The 27,548-nt window shown below is 41.5% G+C and overlaps 1 protein-coding gene across 2 annotated transcripts; it reads left to right on the top strand.

Moving 5' to 3' along the window:
- Positions 1–5,544: 5,544 nt before the first annotated feature.
- Positions 5,545–16,236, top strand: atp2a1l (ATPase sarcoplasmic/endoplasmic reticulum Ca2+ transporting 1, like). 2 transcript variants are annotated; one of them, XM_059531960.1, is made up of 24 exons: positions 5,546–5,821; positions 6,607–6,624; positions 6,755–6,837; positions 8,118–8,222; positions 8,343–8,481; positions 8,860–8,940; positions 9,168–9,253; positions 9,540–9,837; positions 10,019–10,185; positions 10,569–10,657; positions 10,761–10,863; positions 10,957–11,088; positions 11,185–11,301; positions 11,528–11,746; positions 12,232–12,343; positions 12,439–12,662; positions 12,762–12,982; positions 13,077–13,279; positions 13,371–13,456; positions 13,564–13,697; positions 14,388–14,505; positions 14,592–14,709; positions 15,034–15,077; positions 15,919–16,236. In XM_059531960.1, exons 1-23 carry the CDS (start codon positions 5,704–5,706, stop codon positions 15,036–15,038), a joined length of 2,976 nt encoding a protein of 991 aa, XP_059387943.1. In that variant the 5' UTR covers positions 5,546–5,703; the 3' UTR covers positions 15,039–15,077; positions 15,919–16,236. The 2 variants fall into 2 exon arrangements, with proteins under 2 accessions (XP_059387941.1, XP_059387943.1); XM_059531958.1 differs by lacking the exon at positions 15,034–15,077 and having other exon boundaries at positions 5,545–5,821.
- Positions 16,237–27,548: the final 11,312 nt, after the last annotated feature.

The raw sequence follows: 27,548 nt of genomic DNA on the forward strand, positions 1-27,548 counted from the left end.
AAAGCAGTTTGATCAACTGAGATGCATTGAGTGTGCTTCATTGAAATTCCCCCACACTTCTTCTCCTTTTTGCTATGTGAAAAAGCATCCTCCTTTTTTTAGCTGGAATCTGTATTTTTTTCCATCCTTTTCTCACTCCAAGGCTATGTTCCATTAGTATGTCTGTCATAAACATATATCAAATATTATGCAAGCTCACTCCCGATCATAACCAACAAAAGAGCAATAATATGCAAGTACTATGACAAGTCTCAGTTAGCCTAATGCAGTACACAAAGCAAATACAGTGCCCTCCACTAATACTGGCACCCTTGGTAAATATGAGTAAAGGTGGATGTGAAAATAAATCTGCATTGTTATCATTTTGCTCTTTCATTCAAAAAACTTCACAAAACTGGGAACTGGGTATATAATCTCAAATGGGAAATGTGAATATATGTATATATGGGTAGTTGACAAACGGGCAATAAAAATGTTTTTGCAAGACCTTTTGGAAAGAGAAATGCATATATTAATGTATAGTGAAGTATGATCTTTCAGGAAATATAAAGGGTCACTAACTTAATTCTTTCACTGCTTTTTAAAACATCTTTACTGAACTGTACCATAAATTTGTCCTATGGTGTGTGTCATGATCAGGTTACTGAACTTCTGTTAATTCACCACCGGGGTCATCATCCACAACACAGACTCTCACACTACACAGTACACCCTGGACTACATTTCCCATGCTCCATTGCACTAATCACATTCACCTGATAACAATCACACCATGCAACTGAGACCAATCACACACACACATCGCACAATCATCAGACCCGCTTTATAAGCATTGGACTTCCCCTCACACACTGCTGAGTATTGTTCTGCACATATTCCTCTCCTAGCGATAGCTGCGATACCACATCATTCCGTGTTTGTTTCCATAGTCTTGTTACAGTTTGTACTTTTCATAGTCTTGTTTCAGTTTCTAGTTTTCATAGTTTTGTTTCATTTTCTAGTTTTCATAGTCTTATCTTAGTTTATAGTTTTCATAGTTAAGTCTTTTTTTCTGCCTTGGCCTGTTTCTCGAGTTTTGACCCTTTGCTCTGGATTACCCCTCTAAGCCCTCTGGATATTGTTCGTTCATCAAAGACCAATGCTTGCCCTAGGAATATTCTTTGTCTTGCCCTATATATACCTGTTTGCCAGTGTTTACTGCTGCTGTCAGTAAGAGCAGCTGGTATCCCAAAACCAGTGCGCTCAACCCTTCCTATGCAGGAACTGATTCCCCAGTCTGAAATGCATCCCATGATGGGGATTGTTTTATGTTGCGTACCTCACCACTGAAACTCTAGAGGAGGTGGTGCCCAGCAACTCACTTTCACCCCGTTATGTCACTGTCAAAAGAACCATTGATGAACATTGTTTCTGCCCCGCTAAAAACACTATTAATGAACTCCCCCTGTTTTCTGTAGGTGCCACTGTAGAACTTCCAGAGGTGGCGGTGTCTGCTGCAGAACTTCCAGAGGTGTCAGTGGTATCAACCTGTGAACCCTCGTCCTGTCCTGTCACAGCTATGGAGGCCATCTATGAACTCACACTCTGTCTTGTCACGGCTATGAATGCCATCTGCGAATCCTCGATCTGTCCTGTCACAGCTATGGAGGCCATCTGTAAACTCCCATTATATCCTATCATGGCTATGGAGGCCATCTATGAACTTCCATTCTGTCCTGTTACAGCTATGGAGGCTGTCAGTGAACTCTCGTCCTGTCCTGTCACGGCTATAGAGGCTGTCCATGAACTTTCGTTCTGTCCTGTCATGGCTATGGAGGGTGGGCTCCAGTTCTGTCTGCTCTGCCCCGGTGGGCTTAAGTTCCATCTGCTCCGTCCTGGTGGGCTTATGTCCCATCTGTCTGGCTGTGGTGGTCTTTTGCTCCACCCTGATGGGCTTCTGTCCCATCTGCTCAGCTGTGGTGGTCTTCTGCTCCACCCTGGTGGGCTTCTGTCCCATCTGCTCGGCTGTGGTGGTCCTCTGCTCAGCCCTGGTGGGCTTCAGTTCACTCTGCTCTGGCCTGGTGGACTCAAGACTTCCTGCTCTGCTGGCTCTGCCTCGGTCCCCAGCCACTCCACTTTCATGTGGACTTGGCCCTCCATCCCTCCCCCGTTCCACCTCCGTTCCACCACCCTCCTAGTCTGTATAGAGCGATAGGAAGCTGCTCTTTGTGGGGGGGCTATTTCATAATCCGGTCACTGAACTTCCATTAATTCCCCACCAGAGGTCTTCATCCACCACATAGACTCTCACACTACACAGTACACCCTAGACTACATTTCCCATGCTCACCCACCCACAGCACAATCATCAAACACGCTTTAGAAGCACTGGACTTCCCCTCCCACACTGCCGAGTACTGTTCTGCACATATCCCTCTCCTAGTAATAGCTGCAATACCAAGCCATTCCATGTTTGTTTCCATAGCCTTGTTTCAGTTTCTACTTTTCATAGTCTTGTTTCAGTTTCTAGTTTTCATAGTCTTGTTTCAGTTTCTAGTTTTCATAGACTTGTTTTAGTTTCTAGTTTTCACAGTCTTGTTTCAGTTTCTAGTTTTCACAGTCTTATCTTAGTTTATAATTTTCATAGTTTAGTTTTTTTTCTGCCTTGCCCTGTTTCTCATGTTTTGACCCTTTGCTCTGAATTCTGGATTACCCCTCTTGCTTAGCCCTCTGGATATTGTTCGTTCATCGAAAACCCACACTTGCCCTAGGAATATTCTGTCTTTCCCTGTATATACCTGTTTGCCAGTTTTTTTTTTGTTTTTGTTTTTTTTTAGATTTAAAAACAAATCCGTGATTTCTTTTATGTGGGTCACACCATAGGATATTACATCACACTAAAGGATCATCATTTTGAACATGTCAAATAAGAAAAGTTTAATTTTGATACAAACAATATCAAATTGTTTTTTAAAACAACATCAACAAAATTCAACAAAACTCTTCTAGACCCCCTCTGCATGTGAGGCACAGCTAAATATGATTGATATTCAAACTATATTCATTGAGATGTGAATAATTTTTTTTAACTATATGGCTACTCTTTTAAATCATAATTTTGATTCTATTTACTTTCTGCATCGTTTTCTTAGGATCTTCTCCCTTCTATATGGATCCGTTCATTTTCTTTCTTTATTTTTGTCCTCTCTCTTCCAATAATTTCTTTCCCTCAATTCTTTCTGTTTCAGAAACCGAGTATCACAGTTGTACTTATTTTCATGACACTTTATAACAGTACAAGTTTTTTGTAAAAACATCAGAAAATTGTTAATTATGGTATTTAAGAACACTGAAAATGATCAAAAAATAATAAAAAGCAGTTAAATAAATCGTATTTATTTATTTAAAAATGCTTTTTAAAGAGACCTTGTCCTATGGTTCAGAGACAAAGGGCCCTATAATACACCCGGCGCAATGCGATGCAAAGCGCAGCGCAAGTGTGTTAGTTTCTGGTCTAAAAAAGAGCTGTGTTCAGGCGCACTACTGGCGCAATGCTATTTTAAGGAGCTGAAAATAGACTGCGCCATAGACCAACTCAAACCTGGTCTAAAGTCTGGCGCGATGTTTTTTCTTTGTTATTTAAAGAGCGTGTTAGTATAGGTGGGTCCGCTATGCGCGTACACGCTGCTTATTAAACATAGGGATGCACAGCAGCACACAAACATGCCAAAATATTCAAAAATAAAGGATTGCAATGCATAAGAATTGTTTGTAGACTAATTAATTTTATATATATATATATAAATGCCTACATGTCATAATGGATAGTCATCACATGTATCAGAATGTATCAGCAGCTCTGTTTCATCTCAGAGACGTGTTCTGTCGTTGCGCTTGCCAAATTCCACCATGTAAATTAGCAAATCCATCATGGCACGAGCGCAACTGGCTCTTAAAGGCAAAGTAAGATGAAACTCTGATTGGTTTATTGCACGTTATGCACAAAAACACCCATTACTCATTAAGAGAATAGGGACAACCGGTTTAGACCATGCACCCGGGCGCGTCAAACATTTTTCCATCGTTAAAATAGCAAAAGTGGATTTGGACACACCCTGAGTGCACCTGCGCTGTGCGCTTTACACTTTGTGTTTAGTTGTCAAAATAGGGCCCGAAAATGTATCACGTTCCTAAGCTTTCAGAAATATATAGATGAAAAAGAATTTATTGCCATTTACTAAAATTGACACTTATAAAATTATGCCAGAGGTGTTTATTAAAATTTGTATGCTTTTCTTTTTTTTCTTTTTTTATATAAGTTTTAATTTATTGATCCATGCTTGAGACAGTCACACCACAGGACAATTTTGAGATTTGACAAAAAAAAAAAAAGAACAACAAATAACACACACACACACATATATATATATATATATATATATATATATATATATATATATATATATATATATATATATATATATAATAGAAAGAAGACTAGTAGATAGAATGGAGAAAGCCAGATTAAGACGCCTTTTTTATACGAATAGAGAGTGCAAGTGTTTTTTAAAGAAAGAAAACAAATAGATAAAATAGAATTAGAATAAAGAGTGCTAAAGTTAGACAGTCAAAAGATTCCTTCACTTTCATGTAAAGCGCTTTGAGTACCCAGATGGTTGAGATGTGTTTTAGCCATTTCTTGAAGATTACTTGGGACTCAGCTGCTTGAACTGAGTTGGGCAGGTCATTCGACCAGGAGAGAACAGTTACTGTAAAAGTCTGTGAAAGTGATTTTGTGCCTCTTTGAGATGGTATCCCAATCTCATGAGAAACATAACTATTTTATGATGTGGCAATAACTCTCAGTGGTGCATAACCAGATTGCAAGAAAACAAATGAGACTATTTATGAATTTATATAAATTACATGAATTCGTCAAACGTGGTTGCAAGTTGTCACAAGAGTGTGTTCGACATTAAATACTGTAAATATGTTCTCAGTAGTTAGCCATGGATACTTGGCTTAAATACCTAGTGATGCACTTTACCATTAGTTTTCTAATCAGATCTTAATGCTAAGACAGATCTTAAAAGAATCATAGGAAATCATTGCGTTCTTGTTCAAGCTAAACCAATGTGTGGATGTCAGTGTGACACTTTAAGCCTCCCATGTAACCACACTCCTCTAATGCTTGTTCAAAATTAACCTTCCAGCACTCCTCTAACTACCCCCTCCCATCAGAGGCCACTTGGCCCATCACTCACTCTAGCTCTCTCACCTTCTCCACTCTCCCATATTCCACTGACCATGCATGTTCCAAAAAAAGATCAACTTTTCATTTCAGTGCTTCCCCCTACGTACACTACTGCCTCATGCTCCTTGCCCACCAAGTTACCCCCCATATCCTCAAATCTGAGAGGCCGAATATGTTCAACCCCTAGACTATAACTCGGCCCTGCAGAGCCATACGCAACTGATTGGAATTTTGGGGTGTGGCAACGGGCAAGCTTGACCAAAAGGGCCGCTGGCAGCAGTATAAAGCACTGCACATGTGTGAATTTATTTGCTCTTTCTGTCAGTCCATCAGGAGGGGGTCCAAGTAACGGGGGGCAGATTTTGTAGAACAGAGAGCAACAAGAGCAATAGCTACAATCATTAGAAGGCACGGAAAGACCTGTTTAACTAAGCTTTTGCCACACCTGAAGATCCTTCACCCCTGACAGGATGGAGGACGCCCACACCAAGGCCCCGGCTGAATGTCTGGCCTACTTCTCAGTTAGTGAAACCACAGGTCTTACCACGGATCAGGTCAAGAAGAACCTGGCTAAATACGGCTACAATGGTGAGATTCACAAGATGTCTTGAAGACGCATGCAGGGTTTAATAGAAAGACAATCAAACACTCTAACTGGTGGACATGTCTGAAAACAGTAGATGCAATTGAATAGATTTTCTCAAATGTTCAGAATTTTCAGTGGCATTTTAAGGGACATCAACAGGCTATAGTGCAGAAGCTGGGATTGAAAATAGATTGGTGGAGGGGGAGAAGGGAAGAAAGACAGGTGATGGCACAGCAGCTTTGCTTGGTTATTTGAGAGGTCTTATAAGATAAGCAGAATTTCAGGCAGATGAGGGAAGGAGATTCTTAGGTTCAGGCTGAAGTTGGCCTGGGTGATTAGATATATTACTGGCATTACCAAGTAATGATGTACAAAACAGGCGCTGTTGCACACAGAGAACTTAGCATTCACAAGTCTTTAAAAAAATCTAATGTAATGATCCCAAGTGTTGGAAAACTTTCCTGAATATTGAAGCTAGGACATGTCTGTAATGATTGACAACAGTTCATATTTGATAAATGTTCATTCAAAATTGATAGATACAGTGCAAAACATCTGTACGGCTGTTTCTGTGTGAGACTGAACATGTTCTTTTTTACTAATACACACTGTAAGTCATCTGCAAAGATGTGTCATATAAAAATCAGCTTTAAATGTTATAGCCTAATAGCACAAAGAAAGATTGGCCAGGGAAATATTGTTGTGCTGTCTTGAGTTCTGGTCAGTTGTTCATTTTTTTTCTTTCTTTTTGTTTTTCTCTTGTCTCTGTCTATACTTTGTTTCTCAGAGCTGCCAGCTGAGGAGGGTAAGTACACACATAATGCAAAAAAAGTGACATCATGAGAAATAAATCAAGTCCATATTCGCCAACCCATAGTACATCAATGGAATTTTAAAATCTAGTAAGGATTGAACTAAATTCCCATTCCTTTTAGGAAAATCCATCTGGGAGCTGATCATTGAGCAGTTTGAAGATCTGTTGGTCAGAATTTTGCTGCTTGCTGCCTGCATCTCTTTCGTAAGTTACTGACAAGTGGACAGTTCCCAAAAAAACTGCAAATATACAAGCAACCACAGAGAAAATCAATACCCATGTTTTGTTTGTTTGTTTGCTTGTTTGCATGAAGTGAACATTCTAAAATGATTGGACGTAAATCATATATAGAATCATATATTTTTTAGAACAAACGAGTTCTCTAAATCAAGACCTTATGTATGTACAAAACATATCAAATTCTTTGCTTCATGTGATTTAATCAGATCTGTCAGCATATAGATACAGCATGTATTTTAAACACACCCTTTAAACTTTAGTGGTGTGTTTTGTGTACAGCTGTTGTGACAGTATCATGCACTTCATGCTGTTACATAGACCATGACCATCTATGGTGTCATGCAGCAAGGTACACATGCTAATTTGCCATTTATTTAAGCATTAAGGTTATGTGCAAAAGTCAAAATGGTACTGAGAGCACTGCAGCATCAGTATTATTATATGCTGGCAGTATTATCTTCTGCAATGTAGAATCAAATAGTATCCTATAGAGATGACTGGTCTTAATGTATTGTGTCAGGGAGCCAAATGGTGTCATTTATCTCACAGCTTTCTAAGAAGGAAAGACTCCGTAAGGTGGATATTTAGGGGGTTCATTGGGTATTAGGAGTTTAGAGGTGTACATGGGGGGTATTAATGTCTGCCCTCCTCCACATTGTGCCTCAACCAGCTGTTCCAATATCCTTAGAAGGAAAATATTAAGGGGCTCAGAAGACGTGTGAGGGAGAATGGGTTATTTTAAGAAGGACTCAAGTTGAAGACAGAAACTCAATCCTTGTGAAAGGTCAGGAGAGATACATGAGAGAAAGCACAGTGAGAGTAGCTACAACAAAAGGTCTGTTGTGCAACAATATTGTGAAATAATATTTTGACTGTTTTTTTATGTATGCATGCACTGCACAAGAGAAGAAATTTAGCAACCAGACCAATAGCATTATGAGTTTCAGAATTAATATTTACTGGTGAAAATATCTTTAACTTCTCTAAAAGCTTTATATTAATGGTGTAATTGCCTATAGATTTCACTTCATTTTGTAAGATTTAATTTCAGATTACTTTGTGTTTCCTCTCATAAAACACTATTGTGTATGATAAAATTATTTAGCAAAACCGTATACTGAAGCCTGTCTTGACTTACATTCTGAAATTATATTATATTTAATATCTTTCATGAATGATATATGTCTTATCTGGTCAGCATGTACCTTGTGTTGGTCTCTAATGTCTCTCTTTGTGTGTTTTAGGTCCTGGCCTGGTTTGAGGAGGGTGAAGAGACCGTCACTGCCTTTGTTGAGCCTTTTGTCATTTTGCTCATTCTCATTGCCAATGCCGTCGTCGGTGTGTGGCAGGTAATACACCAAATACACAAATAAATGTAGACTTTTCTGATTTCATAATGTAAATTAAGTTAATGCATAACTCACTTGCATGTATTATGTAAACCAAGCAAATGTCTGTTTGTCATTCAGGAGCGTAATGCTGAGAGCGCCATTGAGGCTCTGAAGGAGTATGAGCCTGAGATGGGTAAGGTCTACCGCTCTGACAGAAAGAGCGTCCAGATGATCAAGGCTAGAGAGATTGTCCCCGGTGACATTGTGGAGGTGTCTGGTACGTCTTTTACACAAGCACTTGTTTCACAATCTCTTAGAAATATTTATTATTTAATTAATAAATGTTGCATTCAGTGCACAGTTTGCAGATGTCTAGAAGTCCCATGGTGACCTACCTCTTTTTTGTCACTATGTGCAGGATACAACAGAGCACATTTCATGGAATACTATACTCACAACATACACTATAATCTTTGGTCCATAGCCATATATATATATATATATATATATATATATATATATATATATATATATATATATATATTATCAGATGTCCTATAGGTCTGATTTTTGTTCATGTCCTTTTTGTTGTTGCACTGGTCATGAATCACTATTGTTTTGCTACACTACTAACTAATTCTTTCCTCTTCAATAGTTGGTGATAAAGTTCCTGCTGACATCAGGATTACTGCTATACGTTCTACCACCCTTCGTGTTGACCAGTCCATCCTGACTGGTTAGTACTTTTAACAGTGTCCACCTCTACTCTGTACTCTAACAATGAACATTAAAATGAGCCCATTGGTATCAAATTAGTTACAACATTAAAACTATACAAATGCTGCAAACATGACAAGTGGTTTATTTTTAATTAAAATTAATCATTTGTAAAGCAGCATCACTCTCTTCTCCGCTGTATATTTCATTGTAATTGTATATAAATATGGTTAACTCTTTGTACAGGTGAGTCCGTCAGTGTGATCAAGCACACAGAGCCTGTCCCTGACCCTAGAGCTGTCAATCAGGACAAAAAGAACATGCTTTTCTCAGTGAGTTTTTATCCACACACACACCTCTCCAAATACTCATCAATTGGTTTCTATTCATACCTCAATACACTCAAGTTTCTCGAAAAAAAATTCTTATGAGATAAGGATAGCTCTAGCCTTAACCCAACTCCTAACATGGTAACTGCGATTTTTCCTTAGAATGGGTTTTTGGTACTGGAACAACAAATGTAATCCCCAACTCCAGCCTGATCATTAACTCTTCATGGCAGAAAAAATAATTGTTCCAAGAACAAGAAGTAGTTTAAGTTTCCTTTCCCACCTATAGGGCACAAACATTGCTGCAGGCAAGGCTATTGGAGTTGCTGTCGCTACTGGTGTAGCCACTGAGATTGGTAAGATCCGTGACCAGATGGCTGCCACAGAGCAGGAGAAGACCCCTCTGCAGCAGAAACTGGACGAGTTTGGTGAGCAGCTCTCTAAGGTTATCTCTCTGATCTGCGTCGCTGTCTGGATGATCAACATCGGTCACTTTAATGACCCCGTCCATGGTGGATCCTGGATCCGTGGCGCTGTCTACTACTTCAAGATCGCTGTTGCTCTGGCTGTAGCTGCCATCCCTGAGGGTGAGCATGATAACATGTGCAACACATCTCCCAACATTAATTATATACACACAACATTATGTCCAGGACAGGGCTAAAACTTTGACCTTTAGTCTATACTTTACATAAAGCATAGTTAATGTATTAGATTATCAATATTATTAAAAAATATTAATCCAACCATAAACTGTACTCTCTTCAGGTCTGCCTGCTGTCATCACTACCTGTCTGGCTCTTGGTACCAGACGTATGGCCAAGAAAAATGCCATTGTCCGTTCACTGCCCTCTGTGGAGACCCTGGGCTGTACTTCTGTCATCTGCTCTGACAAGACTGGCACCCTGACCACCAATCAGATGTGTGTGACCAAAGTAGGTGTTCTTTATGATCTTTGAATCATAAAGGTGTTCTTGATCTTTATGTATACAAATCAACTATGAAATAGTGAAGCTATTGCTAGTACTGATATACTGTAATCCTAAAGGTGAAGTGTGTAATTATTTCACTGTTGAAACAACTGTAAGCTGACTTTCAAAGTTCACTTTCAAAACATTGCTAAATTGCAGATTGGAAAGGGAAGTAGGTGTGTTTGGGGAAAAAACACGTTATTTTCGTAATTATTTGGGTGCTGCAAGTGGTAATGAAATTACACTTTACCTTTGAACATGAGTTCAAGTCTTGTGCATGTATACATTTATATTAATAATGGGATATTTTTACTTGCACACTTAGATGAAATTGTGTATTATTACAGATGTTCGTCATTGATAGAGTTGATGGTGATCACGTTGAACTTGACTGCTTTGATATCTCTGGCTCCAAGTACACACCGGAGGGTGAGGTGTAAGTACACAATAAAACACTTCCTCTTAACTGCTCCTTTTTATCATCAGGCTATCAGCATGTCAAAGTCACAAATGTAATCTGAGTGGCATATTTCTCTTAGCACAAAGTCGGGTGCTCGTGTCGACTGTGGTCAGTATGATGGTTTAGTTGAGTTGGCCACCATCTGCGCCCTCTGCAATGATTCCTCCCTTGACTACAATGAGGTGAGAGCTACGTGCTCTTTTATTCTTCATTCTACTGTTCTCTTTTCTATATCTCTCTGAAGACAAAGCCTGTCACCTACCTCTGTGTTACAGTCCAAGAAGATCTATGAGAAGGTTGGTGAGGCCACTGAAACTGCTTTGTGCTGCTTGGTTGAGAAGATGAATGTTTTTAAGACCAATGTCCACAGCCTGTCCAAGATTGAGAGAGCAAATGCCTGCTGTAGCGTAAGTAAAGATGTAAACCTTTTTGAAACATCAGTAAGTTAGCTTGGCGCTGATAGCTCTGTAACTCAAATTTGTTTCCATTTTTATCCTGTGTAGGTTGTGAAGCATCTGATGAAGAAGAACTTCACTCTGGAGTTCTCCCGTGACAGGAAATCCATGTCTGTGTACTGTACCCCTACCAAGGGTGATACAGGCAGCAAAATGTTTGTGAAGGTATGTGTCCCACTTAAAAACATTACCATGGTTTCTTGGAACTTCCTTGCAAATAACATGGTATATAGAAGTATATGTTATCTAGTGCATCACTCTATGGGTACTGTCACAATATTATTTGTAAGGATTTAAGAAGTAAATGATCACAAAAAAATGTTTTAATATTGATGGGGATGTTCAACAAAATAATCGATGCATTTCATGACTCCTCGTTTTGTTAATATAGGGCGCTCCAGAGGGTGTAATTGACAGGTGTTCCTATGTACGTGTTGGTTCTACTCGTGTACCCCTGACTAACGTTGTGAAAGATAAGATCATGTCCGTCATCAAAGAGTGGGGTACTGGCCGTGACACTCTCCGTTGCCTGGCACTTGCCACCCGAGACAATCCCCTGAAGGTTGAAGAAATGAACCTTGAGGACTCTACTAAATTTGCTGACTATGAGGTGATTATGAAAAACACAACACCATAATGAATTTCATCTATTCATTCTCCCATGTCTGGCTGGTAAAGCTTATTGCCCAGCAAGTATTACCACTTAAACCAGCATGCAAAGCATTCTATATCGTACACTTTGGATGTGGTTGCTCAGCTTTTTCTCTTGTTGAATATAATTGTAGCCTACTATTCACAGGCTATTTAAGACAATGTTAAGACTAGATGGCAAATGCTGGGTTTAATGCTGCACTCCAACCTACAGTGGTTCACCTGCACTATTCCCTGGTTTCTAGAGTAAAGAAAATGCTGTACTCACAAAGCATAGACTGTATCCAAACAGTCACAATTATAATATCAGTATGGATAATATTATTAGCAATCGTCAGCGATGATATCCTCCTCTTATGGTGGTATAGCATGGATAATGGATAAGGTTTAATAAATGCTAAGCTATATAAAATCTTTGTCTTATTACTTTTCTGTCTTGTTCAGACTGACTTGACCTTCGTTGGCTGTGTTGGTATGTTGGATCCCCCCCGTAAAGAGGTTACTGGCTCCATTGAACTGTGCAGGGCTGCTGGCATTCGTGTTATCATGATCACAGGTATGCTTTTTATGCATCCTTTCATCAGTCTTCTTACTCAACCTTTTCATCTTTTACTGTTGCAAGATCTGACACCTGTCCACAAAAACCCTCAGGTGACAACAAGGGCACTGCTGTGGCCATCTGCCGTCGTATTGGCATCTTTACTGAGGATGAGGATGTGACTGGCAAGGCTTACACCGGCCGAGAGTTTGATGACCTGCCCCGTAGTGAACAGAGCGAAGCTGTCTGCAAGGCATGCTGCTTTGCCCGTGTCGAGCCCTCCCACAAATCTAAGATCGTTGAGTTCCTGCAGGGCTACGATGAGATTACTGCTATGGTGAGACATAAGTACACTTTACAAGCCAGCTTCCACAACACCATATCACATGAAACCCTGCCTGAAGATGATATAGTAATGCTGTTATATTTCCGTCAGACTGGTGATGGTGTCAATGATGCCCCTGCCTTGAAGAAGGCGGAAATTGGCATTGCCATGGGCTCTGGCACTGCCGTTGCCAAGTCAGCCTCTGAGATGGTCCTGGCCGATGACAACTTCTCTTCTATTGTGGCTGCCGTTGAGGAAGGCAGAGCCATTTACAACAACATGAAGCAGTTTATCCGTTACTTGATTTCTTCCAATGTTGGGGAGGTCGTCTGGTGAGAATCCATGGCCTTGTTTAATGTATGTTTAATGTACTCATGTACAGTATGCTCGCGCTTGACATTCTTCTCGTCTCTTCTTTTCTCATAGTATTTTCCTGACTGCTGCTCTCGGTCTGCCTGAGGCTCTGATCCCAGTCCAGCTGCTGTGGGTGAACTTGGTGACTGATGGTCTGCCCGCCACTGCCCTGGGCTTCAACCCCCCTGATCTTGATATCATGGGAAAGCCTCCTCGCTCTGCCAAAGAGCCCCTGATCTCTGGCTGGCTGTTCTTCAGATACATGGCCATTGGTGGTGGGTATCCTTGTTACTTCTGTGGGATGTCAGCTTACTCAAGTTCTCTATGTGAGTTTTCTTGTTGGCCTAATGAATTGACTGCCCTCAGGTTATGTGGGTGCTGCTACTGTTGGTGCCGCTGCTTACTGGTTCCTGTATGATGAGGAGGGTCCTCAGATCACCTACCACCAGCTGGTGAGTTTCTCCATCATATTATCATTTATTATTGTATTTATCACACATGGAAAGAAAGTTCATTTGAAACATCTGTTCACACCTGCTAAATTCTCTTCCTTCTGTAGTCCCACTTCATGCAGTGCCATGAGGAGAATGAGGACTTCACTGGCATTGAGTGTGAAGTGTTTGAGGCTGCTACACCCATGACCATGGCCCTGTCTGTCCTGGTCACAATTGAGATGTTCAACGCTCTCAACAGGTTACATCTTAACTGCAGTTTTATTACATCAAACATGTTTTTTTTTCTTGAAGTTGCAGCTCTTGTAACTCAACAGCTATATTCCAAAATCTAGTGAGCCCCTTTGCTAATCTAAAGTCTAAGGCAGTATGTTAACCAAAATCTTCTTTATAGTAACTGTAACTGATTTGTAAAGTTCTTCACTGACAGCAACTTTCTTAACAGTAACCTATATGTATCACTAAAATAGTAACTTGTGAAGTTACTATTTAAATTTTTTTACATTTCCGTGGAAGATACAATGCATCACAGCATTAGAATTTGCCGGAAAAAAAATAATGCGTCTTAAAACAGTGCCCTAAACAACGCCCATTTTTTTTAAAGCCACCACAACACAGCATCTACAAAATGGCAATTTCTTAACATTTATATATGTTATACATTTGGCTCTAAGTGTATTTAATGTGTGTATTTACTGGATAAACTAAAATACAGAATTTCTCCCAAAAAAAAATCTATTAAATTTTACAAATACTTTAAAATCAAAATACGATTCCAAGTGATCAGAGGGGACACGTTATTGACAGGTATAATTGAGGCCAGTGATGCCATAAAATACTGTCAGGTTATGCAACTGAGCTAATTTGACCCTGTGACTGATAATAAGGACTATAATGGTTTTTCTCTGTGTTTCTATGTATTTCTCAATAGCTTGTCTGAGAATCAGTCTCTGTTGCGCATGCCTCCATGGAGCAATTGCTGGCTAGTGGCTGCCATGACCCTCTCCATGTCCCTCCACTTCATGATCATCTATGTGGACCCCTTGCCCGTACGTCTCTCATCTTTATTTGATCCTGTTCTTTATATTTGACTATATCTCTTACACTGGCCACAACTTTCTTTTCCCTATTACAGATGGTTTTCAAACTAACTCACTTGAACGTGGAACAGTGGATAGTGGTACTGAAGCTTTCTTTCCCTGTTATCCTCATTGATGAGGTGCTGAAGTTTGTTGCCCGCAACTACCTGGAACGTAAGTTCTCAAACATATGTAAATATGCATGTATTCACATAATTATAAAATAACATGCATTTAAATAATAAACACATTTCAAACTACATTCATATTTGTACTCTATTAAAATCTTACTGATTTGTTTCTATTACTGAAACTTAATATAATTTCCTCCTTAAACTTACATTTTTTATTTATTATATATTAATTGCATTTAATATTTTCCTCATATAACTTGTTTGCACTAAAAAGTTCCTTTTAATTCCACACTCTTTCTTCCTATCTCTTATCTCTCACACTCATTTCATTTATTTCACACTAACCTACTATATTCATTTCTAGCCTAAACAGTCCTCACCTCCCAGTTTTCAAGTAACAGAAGCAAGGTATTCAATAATAGCCGCGCTGTACCTGTCTTTATGGATGTCTCTTTCCTTTTGCATGTTTACTGGTTTGGCTGGTGTTGCTTTGAGGGAACATGTGGTCTTAAACTTGTCTGTGATTCAACAATGCATGCATGGAATTCCAGTGAAATTTATGCTCAACTTTCCACTTGTCTTCCCTTGTATTGTCAGCTTAGAAAAGATGGCTTATTTCTACTAATGGAGAGATTTTAATTTCTATGATATAAACTAACTTTTTGCTAAAGTGCATGGAAAATATTTATTAGACAATGTGCAACCCTTAGCATAACCCTAAAATCTGATTAACTGAGAGGAATGTTGTTCCAGAACCATTGAGGATTTGTCTTGTTTCGGAAAATCATGTTCCAAGAACATGTTCTGCTTGTGTAAATCAAGTTAAATGCAAATACATTATTTTCTTGACGTTTCAAGATACAGTGTTGTGAATCAATACATTAGTTTATATAACAATACTATGTACTGTAATTTAAAAAATATAGATGATAAGATCCAATAAATATGAAATGGTTACTTAACAAACAGATGCAATTGTGGACATACAAATTTTTTAAGACAACTTTTACTTTAAAGAAAAAATTTTTTTTTTTTTTTTGGCAATGCAACAATAATATGATGCTTTGCTAAATTTTGCAATATTGTATAGTGATGTGTGTATTTAGATACGTATCGTGTTGTGAGGTAGTAGACGATACCCAGCCCTGCTGATGCCCAAAATGGTTTTAAAAAAAATCATGTTTAGTTTTGCTTAGCATTTGCTCAGAGTTCTTATGTTTGTCAAATTTCATCTTTTTGTGATTTCCAGCTAAAGCTTGAAATGTTGAGACAACAACGTGGGAGTGAAGAAAACAGGAGATAAAGAAGAAGAGAACAGCAAGAATAAATAAGGAAGAAAAGGAGAAGAGAGTACTTACATTCACTGAGAAAGAAGCTCTCATGAGCCCATCTGCAGAATGGAGAGCACAAATCTTTGGGAAAAAAGCACATAAAACAAAAAAAAAAATACAAAGTTTGACAGAGATGAATATATAGGTCAGCCCTTCCTAATTAGAGTTGGAATGCTAAATTGTTTTGTTCTTAAATGGACTAATAAGTGTATTAAACATTTTTTGTTAAAACTGTATACCATTTTACAGTCTCCATTTTATTTATCTTCATTCAAATTCTACATATACAGTACATGCATGCACAGTTTTGTTTTTAATTCCATTCCTTAATAACCTCCTAGAAGCATTTCCCCAATTAACTCAATTAAAGTAATTGAAATTAATTTAATATTTGGTATGAATTCTCTTCATGGAAGACGCAGTTGTTTACACACAAATGGATTTACATGCCTTTGCTTCACTGGTGAATTGAAGGCATTGCATTTAAAAAAACAAATCACTTTACACATTAACCTGGTAACTTGCATCCTACCTTTGGATGCAAGAAGTGGGATAATAAAATTAAAATGGATGTAGTTTATGAAACCATTGCATTAGCATAAAACACACTACGTATTTTGCATATTGCATATTTTCCATTGTATTATAGTACAAGACACGAAATGACAAATCACTACCTTTCACTTTTCACACAGTTTAATCTATAAAATTTTCATTCACATATCTCCGTTTTATATTGTGATTAACTATCATCCATTTTTCACATGCACCTTTGTAAAGTCACCTTTATTAATATAGCGCTTTTAACAATACATATTGTGTCAAATCCACCAGAAGTCATCAGTGCAGTTAAAACACCAGCCAGAGTGAAATCACTGAGATTTGGCTATATGAATACGAAGCATTTCTTTATGTGCGCTGGTTACATGGGTACCTGGTTTCACTTGCACACCCTGGGGCTATAGGGGGGCTGTATACTTGGGATTGGAACTGAGGGTCTTAGAATTAAACCCTTAGGGTAGAGGTCTCAAACTCAGTTTCTGGAGGGCCACATACTGTACCTCTGCAGAGTTTCACTCCAACCAGCTCCAACTCACACCTTCTGGTAAACTTCCAGTAATCCTGAAAAACTTTATTAGCTAAGGTGTTTTGGAGCTGTGGCCCTCCAGGAACTGAGTTTGAGACCAATGTCTTAGGGGGACATTGTGAGACTGGAGGGTGCCTTATTGCAATCAACAATTTTTTGTTACTCCAAACAACATGTATACAAAGATAAACTTTTCTAAGGCCTAGGCCTAAATCTAAAACATAAGAAATAGAAATAGAAAGTGAATTCATGTTCTCATTAATAGGCTTCTCCAACTTTTGACCATCTCTGTGACTTTTCCAGCATTTTGTGATTATATATCACATACCTTTAAAAGAATTTCCTTTTTTTCCCATGATAATTTCCCATCATAATATTGTTCAAACAAGACTATGTTCTATTGCAATGTTTCAATACACTACAAACCATATTAAAAATGTATCCTCAAAAAACCCCTGTTTCCAGTGCATATTCCAGTATGACAAATTTAAGGTGTATTTGGTAGTGGGAATGTTATGGTTTAGTTTGAGTATTTCTTGTTCATGTGTTTATTTCAGGTCTTCCTTAGCTGTGTTCTGAATCGCCCCCTATACCCTCAATCACTATTCCCTAGATTAGTTCACTAATAGTCCAACTGAAGGAGCCAATTAAAATGAGCGAGCAAATTTGGTCACTGAGTGCGCTGACTGTCACTATTGCATAGTTTGCATTCATTCGGTAACCCTCACTCTCACAGAGTACTATGGGCATTTTCTAGCCATTGAGTTGTACACACACTTTTGTGATGCATTATGGGATTGAATGAGTGAACTCAAGTATGTCCACTATGGTTTCAATAACCACTACAATGGCTGTCCCCTCAAATAATGCCCTATTTAAGGGTATAGGGGTTGATTTCGGACACAGCCTTAGTTTCCTAGCATTTTCCTGTTTCTTTCCAGAGCTGCCCATTTGTTAGCTTGGTTAGTTTTTATTAGTATTAGAGTTCATTTGAATTATTTGTTATCTATATTTGAATTGTAGATACCTTGCTTGTTCTCCTGCATAGTCTCCTGGGTTTTGATTTTGATATTCATCTTCACTTTGACAGAAAGATGCAAGACATTTTTTAAACCTTCTACAGGCCACGGTTATATTTTTTCTAAATATTTGAAGAAAAAAATATTCATTCCATATTGGTTGGAGCAACACAGCATTGTTCAGTTCCTGTATCATCATCAAATATATCCTATATTTCTCAACTAAAACCTTTAAAAAATGTACAAATAACAAAGATTTTTCCTTTTCGCATCTATTATCTTATTTATCACTATCATTGAACCAATGCCCAATCCAAAATTAAGCTGCAGGGCTTTTGAGGCCCCCCTGCTGCATGCACACCAGTAAGTGCTGCAAAAATGTATATATGTGGCCAATATTTGTGCCATCGTATTCAAACAATTTCACACACAAATAAATTAATAAACAAAAGGTACTTAAAAAAAAAACTAATATTACAACTTCTGAGTTGCAAATTATAAATTCACACTCATTTAAAACTGAGAAATGCATGAGACATTAATCTAAATGTAAATGTTGAGTCCACATACACCATACAGTTATTTATAGGGATGAACCGATCATGATTTTTCATGGCCGATTCCGATACCGATTTTTTTTTTACAAGCAAACTGGCCGATTCCGATACCGATTTCTGATTATTTTTTTTTTATCTTTTAAGCGCAACAAACAAGAAAGAAGGAAAGTGTGCATAAACAAGATATTTGGTATTTAATAGGCCAAACTTGCTTTTGGCTATTGAAAACAATAACTGTAACCATCTGAAATTAACAGCAGTAACTGCACAATAAGTAGCCTACATTCAATACAAACATAAATGGTACAGACATCAGCATTTAGCTTTTGTTTTTGAATTGGGTTGAAACGTCTCGGTTACGTATGGTAACCCTCGTTCCCTGAAGGAGGGAACGGAGACGCCACGTCGGTGACCGACGAATATGGGATATCGCTTCGATAGACCAATCTACTTTGAGTGTAAACTAAACGAGCCAATGCACATTGGCATGCAATTATTGCATCCAGCTGCCGCTGATCACTGCGTGAGTATAAGAGAGCAGCAGGTGCAATGCATACCAGTTTTTCGCTGAGGAGCCGAGCCGGGGACCCGGCAGCTCAGCGGCGGTACAGCAACCATGGCGACGGGACGTGGCGTCTCCGTTCCCTCCTTCAGGGAACGAGGGTTACCATACGTAACCGAGACGTTCCCTTTCAGTCGGTCACTCTCGACGCCACGTCGGTGACCGAAGAATATGGGATCCCTATCAAAGCGCCATGGGTGCTGCCCCTTCCAGTGCCCTGTGCGAGCCGCCTGCGCCCCTATTAGGTGTAGGCCGGGGCTCTGAACAAGTAGCTCCACTCCCCGTTGTCAAAGCACTACCTCACTGGGTGAGATTGGATAACACTGGGAAAACGTACCCGGTCCGCTTGGAGCCGGGACGCTGCGGAAGCCCCATCCTTCCTGAAGGAGGTCTCGGAGGCAAATACACATATAGCATCCGTTTAGGAGTATACGGAGAAATTTGAGGTGATTAGAACCCTCTTGGGAAGGCAGAAGTCTGCCGGGGAAACACGGCCTCTAAGGCTATACCATGGACTATACACATATGAGTACCGCTTAGGTCTCAATATGGAACCCACCCTTCCATGGTTCTCACAGATTCATCATGAAGGTCTGGCGCCGGACGTTCTGCTGCGTCCAGCTGCTTAGGTTGATGGAGGATCTCAACAGGGTCTACAATACGGACACTCTGGAGCGGTTTAAGCAAGCCGACACTAACCGGGGCCTCTCAGTGCCACTACCCGTTTGAGGTGAGAACACAGGAGGATACCGGCTCTACACGAAGGCTATAGAACCTGAACGTGTTAGGGGTCGCCCAGCCCGCAGCTCTACAAATATCTGTCAGCGAGGCGCCACGAGCCAGCGCCCAGGAGGATGCAACACTTCTAGTTGAGTGAGCTCGCAACCTGAACGGGCAGGGCACACCCTGAGCCTGATAAGCCAGGGTTATGGCATCCACAATCCAGTGGGCCATCCTCTGCTTAGAGACAGCACTCCCCTTCTGCCGGCCTCCGTAACAGACAAAGAGCTGGTCTGAGGTCCTGAAGCTTTGTGTCCGGTCTACATAGCACCTTAATGCTCGGACGGGACAAAGCAAAGCCAGGGCTGGGTCTGCCTCCTCCAGGGGCAGCGCTTGCAGGTTCACCACTTGGTCTTTGAAGGGTGTAGTGGGAACCTTGGGCACGTAGCCAGGCCGGGGCCTCAGGATTAACTGGGAGTCAGCCGGCCCGAACTGTAGGCACGAATCGTCAACCGAATATGCATGCAGGTCCCCTACCCTCTTGATGGAGGCCAGTGCAAGCAGGAGCAGAGTTTTCAATGAAAGAAACTTTAGCTCAACTGAATGCAAAGGCTCGAATGGGCCCTGCTGTAGTGATTTAAGCACTAGAGACAGGTCCCAAGAGGGTATACAGGGGGGGCGGGAAGGATTTAACCTCCTGGCCCCTCTAAGGAACCTGACGATGAGGTCATGCTTACCCAGAGACTTCCCATTCACGGGGTCATGGTACGCAGCAATAGCGGCAACCTGGACTTTGAGGGTGGAGGGAGACAGCCTTCGCTCCAACCCTTGCTGCAGAAAGGATAGCACGACCGCAATCGGGCATCTTCGGGGGTCTTCTCGGCGAGAAGAACACCACTCAACGAACAGGTTCCACTTCAAGGCGTAAGCGTGTCTCGTAGACGGTGCTCTCGCCGAAGTGATGGTGTTCACTACCTCTTGGGGTAGGTCACCTAGAACCTCCGCGTCCCGTCCAGGGACCAGACATGGAGTTTCCAAAGGTCTGGATGCGGGTGCCAGATGGTGCCACGTCTCTGAGTCAGTAAATCCCTCCTCAGAGGAATTGGCCAAGGAGGGGCTGTCGCGAGGAGCACTAGTTCGGGGAACCAGGTCCGAGTAGGCCAGTATGGCGCTACTAGCAAGACTTGCTCCTCGTCCTCCCGGATTTTGCACAGTGTCTGTGCGAGAAGGCTCACTGGGGGAAACGCATACTTGCGTAGGACCCGTGCACCTGCTGCCTCCTCCACGCAGGAGGAGGCGGACTTAGGACACAATTGCACCGCTACCGCCCGCTCCACCGACGGGATTCCCGAATACCCCTTCGCTGCACCGCCATCGAGGGTGGTGAGGGAGGAGGAGCCCACCGGCCGGTTTCTGGCAGTAAAAGGCTCCACTGGATCGGAGGTGCAAGAGGAGCGGTGGTCCCCAGAGGGTTGGTTCCCTGTGGGGTTTGCCACCACTGTGACCCTCAAACCGCCCGAGCCACTACCGGAAGTGGACCTCGTCTGTCCGCCAGAACGAGCCCCAGATCGCAGCAGAGGCAGCGGGACTCCGCCCCCCTGAAGGTAGCGGAGCCTGGTTCGCAACTCCGAGATGGTCATCTTCCCGCAATGGGAACAGGACTCATCCACGAAAGCCACCTCAGCATGCTTAACGCCCAGACACGTGAGGCAGCGATCGTGACCATCACCCGGTGCCAGGAAACGACCGCACCCAGAAACGCACGGGTGAAACGGCATCCTTAAAAGGACGACCCGTCGTCTTTAAAAAGACGCACCCGTGAAGCTCTTTTAGAGAAAATTTGCTCTTTTAGGAAATTGCTCTTTTCAGTGCTGAGGCGCACAGGGGAGATGGCCGCTTGCCACACGACAGGGATAGTGCAGCCTGAAGTGTGCAACCCACTCGATACTGGAACGACCGCCGCTGTAGCGCCGTCCCACCAACACAGAACGCTTCCCAGAGCGTGCTGAACTCGCAGTTCACCGTAGACACAGTTCAAGGTAAGCAGAACGACACTGTCGCTCGGCTTCGAAGCGAAAAGCTGGTATGCATTGCACCTGCTGCTCTCTTATACTCACGCAGTGATCAGCGGCAGCTGGATGCAATAATTGCATGCCAATGTGCATTGGCTCATTAAGTTAACACTCAAAGTAGATTGGTCTATCGAAGCGATATCCCATATTCGTCGGTCACCGACGTGGCGTCGAGAGTGACCGACTGAAAGGGAACTACAGAGAACTGGCCTTAAATGAAAGATTAACTGTAACCATGTGAAATTAAAGGCAACAACTAGTTCTACAATACAACACAATCAACACACATTCAATAAGATGTTTCTCAATCAGCATTCAGTATTTTAGTTTTTACATTTGGTTTTAAATAATAAAAAAGGTCTTTACCAGTGACACTAAATAAAAGTATGCTATATAAATACATTTTCCAAAATGTTAAAATCAAATAATGTTGGTGCGAATAAAACAAAGATGCAAAGTGTTTCATTCATCCAATTAAAAAATAAAAAAAAAAATAGGGTAATGATTCACATCTAAATTTTTTTACTTGAGCCAAAGAAAAATAAATAACTATTGTCTCAAGTAAAAAAAATATAGATGTGAATCATTAACCTAAAATGTTTTAATTGGATGAATGAAACACTTTTTTTCAGTGTGCTACTGCAGGTGATTTTTAAATAAAATTAAGTGTATGTAATTTTAAGGTAAAATAAAAATAATCATCCTAATGCAGAACTGATGTTTATTTCTGGCTTTTCAATCGTGTATGCAAGTTGTGGGGAAGTTGTGGCCTAATGGTTAGAGAGTCGGACTCCAAGGGTTGTGAGTTCGAGTCTCAGGCCGGCAGGAATTGTGGGTGGGGGGAGTGCATGTACAGTGTTCTCTCCACCCTCAATACCACGACTTAGGTACCCTTCAGCAAGGCATTGTATGGCGAGTGGAATGTGACAGGATTACCTGCCGAAGTCCACAGTCGTTTACTTTTACGTGTGAGAAGGGTACGTCGCCTCAACTGACGTCGCCTCAAATGACGTGTGATAAGTATGTGCCTCAACTGACGTCGCCTCAAATGACGCGTGATAAGTACGTCGCCTCAACTGACGTCTGCCAAAAAAAAAATATATATATATTCTAAGTACATCTCTGCATTACACTAACCCTCTAAATAATACATCATTGTCGGAGGTGTAATTTTACCAAGTAATAAAATGAAAGAGAACATGTTTTTCTATAATCCAGTGATATAAGTTAAAATAAGTAATATCTGAAGTATACTTTCATGCATATAGTAATGTATTTGATTTTACTTAAGGGATGTATTTGTATTTTACTTAAAGGATAGTTCACCAAAATCAAAGAACTTCATAATCAAGTAATCACTGAGAAATCATTTACTCATTTTCATGTCTTTCCAAACCTGCAGGATTTTATTTCTTCTGTGGGACATAAAAGTTATTCTAAGACTTTCCTATAATCCAATACTTTTTCCATGTCCCTCAAACATATGATTTTTGGCTTCCGATAAGTATACAATGGCTCATTTCACTGAATATTACAAAAAACTATCATGACTAATATTTGTAAAACATATCATATATGTATTCAAATAAAATAAAAAAAAGAGATAACATGATAAACGCTTAGGTCTCAATATGGAACCCACCCTTCCATGGTTCTCACAGATTCATCATGAAGGTCTGGCGCCGGACGTTCTGCTGCGTCCAGCTGCTTAGGTTGATGGAGGATCTCAACAGGGTCTACAATACGGACACTCTGGAGCGGTTTAAGCAAGCCGACACTAACCGGGGCCTCTCAGTGCCACTACCCGTTTGAGGTGAGAACACAGGAGGATACCGGCTCTACACGAAGGCTATAGAACCTGAACGTGTTAGGGGTCGCCCAGCCCGCAGCTCTACAAATATCTGTCAGCGAGGCGCCACGAGCCAGCGCCCAGGAGGATGCAACACTTCTAGTTGAGTGAGCTCGCAACCTGAACGGGCAGGGCACACCCTGAGCCTGATAAGCCAGGGTTATGGCATCCACAATCCAGTGGGCCATCCTCTGCTTAGAGACAGCACTCCCCTTCTGCCGGCCTCCGTAACAGACAAAGAGCTGGTCTGAGGTCCTGAAGCTTTGTGTCCGGTCTACATAGCACCTTAATGCTCGGACGGGACAAAGCAAAGCCAGGGCTGGGTCTGCCTCCTCCAGGGGCAGCGCTTGCAGGTTCACCACTTGGTCTTTGAAGGGTGTAGTGGGAACCTTGGGCACGTAGCCAGGCCGGGGCCTCAGGATTAACTGGGAGTCAGCCGGCCCGAACTGTAGGCACGAATCGTCAACCGAAAATGCATGCAGGTCCCCTACCCTCTTGATGGAGGCCAGTGCAAGCAGGAGCAGAGTTTTCAATGAAAGAAACTTTAGCTCAACTGAATGCAAAGGCTCGAATGGGCCCTGCTGTAGTGATTTAAGCACTAGAGACAGGTCCCAAGAGGGTATACAGGGGGGGCGGGAAGGATTTAACCTCCTGGCCCCTCTAAGGAACCTGACGATGAGGTCATGCTTACCCAGAGACTTCCCATTCACGGGGTCATGGTACGCAGCAATAGCGGCAACCTGGACTTTGAGGGTGGAGGGAGACAGCCTTCGCTCCAACCCTTGCTGCAGAAAGGATAGCACGACCGCAATCGGGCATCTTCGGGGGTCTTCTCGGCGAGAAGAACACCACTCAACGAACAGGTTCCACTTCAAGGCGTAAGCGTGTCTCGTAGACGGTGCTCTCGCCGAAGTGATGGTGTTCACTACCTCTTGGGGTAGGTCACCTAGAACCTCTGCGTCCCGTCCAGGGACCAGACATGGAGTTTCCAAAGGTCTGGATGCGGGTGCCAGATGGTGCCACGTCTCTGAGTCAGTAAATCCCTCCTCAGAGGAATTGGCCAAGGAGGGGCTGTCGCGAGGAGCACTAGTTCGGGGAACCAGGTCCGAGTAGGCCAGTATGGCGCTACTAGCAAGACTTGCTCCTCGTCCTCCCGGATTTTGCACAGTGTCTGTGCGAGAAGGCTCACTGGGGGAAACGCATACTTGCGTAGGACCCGTGCACCTGCTGCCTCCTCCACGCCAGGAGGAGGCGGACTTAGGACACAATTGCACCGCTACCGCCCGCTCCACCGACGGGATTCCCGAATACCCCTTCGCTGCACCGCCATCGAGGGTGGTGAGGGAGGAGGAGCCCACCGGCCGGTTTCTGGCAGTAAAAGGCTCCACTGGATCGGAGGTGCAAGAGGAGCGGTGGTCCCCAGAGGGTTGGTTCCCTGTGGGGTTTGCCACCACTGTGACCCTCAAACCGCCCGAGCCACTACCGGAAGTGGACCTCGTCTGTCCGCCAGAACGAGCCCCAGATCGCGGCAGAGGCAGCGGGACTCCGCCCCCCTGAAGGTAGCGGAGCCTGGTTCGCAACTCCGAGATGGTCATCTTCCCGCAATGGGAACAGGACTCATCCACGAAAGCCACCTCAGCATGCTTAATGCCCAGACACGTGAGGCAGCGATCGTGACCATCACCCGGTGCCAGGAAACGACCGCACCCAGAAACGCACGGGTGAAACGGCATCCTTAAAAGGACGACCCGTCGTCTTTAAAAAGACGCACCCGTGAAGCTCTTTTAGAGAAAATTTGCTCTTTTAGGAAATTGCTCTTTTCAGTGCTGAGGCGCACAGGGGAGATGGCCGCTTGCCACACGACAGGGATAGTGCAGCCTGAAGTGTGCAACCCATTCGATACTGGAGCGCCGTCCCACCAACACAGAACGCTTCCCAGAGCGTGCTGAACTCGCAGTTCACCGTAGACACAGTTCAAGGTAAGCAGAACGACACTGTCGCTCGGCTTCGAAGCGAAAAGCTGGTATGCATTGCACCTGCTGCTCTCTTATACTCACGCAGTGATCAGCGGCAGCTGGATGCAATAATTGCATGCCAATGTGCATTGGCTCATTAAGTTTACACTCAAAGTAGATTGGTCTATCGAAGCGATATCCCATATTCGTCGGTCACCGACGTGGCGTCGAGAGTGACCGACTGAAAGGGAACTACAGAGAACTGGCCTTAAATGAAAGATTAACTGTAACCATGTGAAATTAAAGGCAACAACTAGTTCTACAATACAACACAATCAACACACATTCAATAAGATGTTTCTCAATCAGCATTCAGTATTTTAGTTTTTACATTTGGTTTTAAATAATAAAAAAGGTCTTTACCAGTGACACTAAATAAAAGTATGCTATATAAATACATTTTCCAAAATGTTAAAATCAAATAATGTTGGTGCGAATAAAACAAAGATGCAAAGTGTTTCATTCATCCAATTAAAAAATAAAAAAAAAATAGGGTAATGATTCACATCTAAATTTTTTTACTTGAGCCAAAGAAAAATAAATAACTATTGTCTCAAGTAAAAAAAATATAGATGTGAATCATTAACCTAAAATGTTTTAATTGGATGAATGAAACACTTTTTTTCAGTGTGCTACTGCAGGTGATTTTTAAATAAAATTAAGTGTATGTAATTTTAAGGTAAAATTAAAATAATCATCCTAATGCAGAACTGATGTTTATTTCTGGCTTTTCAATCGTGTATGCAAGTTGTGGGGAAGTTGTGGCCTAATGGTTAGAGAGTCTGACTCCAAGGGTTGTGAGTTCGAGTCTCAGGCCGGCAGGAATTGTGGGTGGGGGGAGTGCATGTACAGTGTTCTCTCCACCCTCAATACCACGACTTAGGTACCCTTGAGCAAGGCATTGTATGGCGAGTGGAATGTGACAGGATTACCTGCCGAAGTCCACAGTCGTTTACTTTTACGTGTGAGAAGGGTACGTCGCCTCAACTGACGTCGCCTCAAATGACGTGTGATAAGTATGTGCCTCAACTGACGTCGCCTCAAATGACGCGTGATAAGTACGTCGCCTCAACTGACGTCTGCCAAAAAATATATATATATATATTCTAAGTACATCTCTGCATTACACTAACCCTCTAAATAATACATCATTGTCGGAGGTGTAATTTTACCAAGTAATAAAATGAAAGAGAACATGTTTTTCTATAATCCAGTGATATAAGTTAAAATAAGTAATATCTGAAGTATACTTTCATGCATATAGTAATGTATTTGATTTTACTTAAGGGATGTATTTGTATTTTACTTAAAGGATAGTTCACCAAAATCAAAGAACTTCATAATCAAGTAATCACTGAGAAATCATTTACTCATTTTCATGTCTTTCCAAACCTGCAGGATTTTATTTCTTCTGTGGGACATAAAAGTTATTCTAAGACTTTCCTATAATCCAATACTTTTTCCATGTCCCTCAAACATATGATTTTTGGCTTCTGATAAGTATACAATGGCTCATTTCACTGAATATTACAAAAAACTATCATGACTAATATTTGTAAAACATATCATATATGTATTCAAATAAAATAAAAAAAAGAGATAACATGATAAACAGCCAAGTATGACCCATACTCAGAATTCGTGCTCTGCATTTAACCCATCCAAAG

This window comes from Carassius carassius, chromosome 40 (assembly GCF_963082965.1).
Source record: "Carassius carassius chromosome 40, fCarCar2.1, whole genome shotgun sequence".
Lineage (NCBI taxonomy): Eukaryota > Metazoa > Chordata > Actinopteri > Cypriniformes > Cyprinidae > Carassius > Carassius carassius.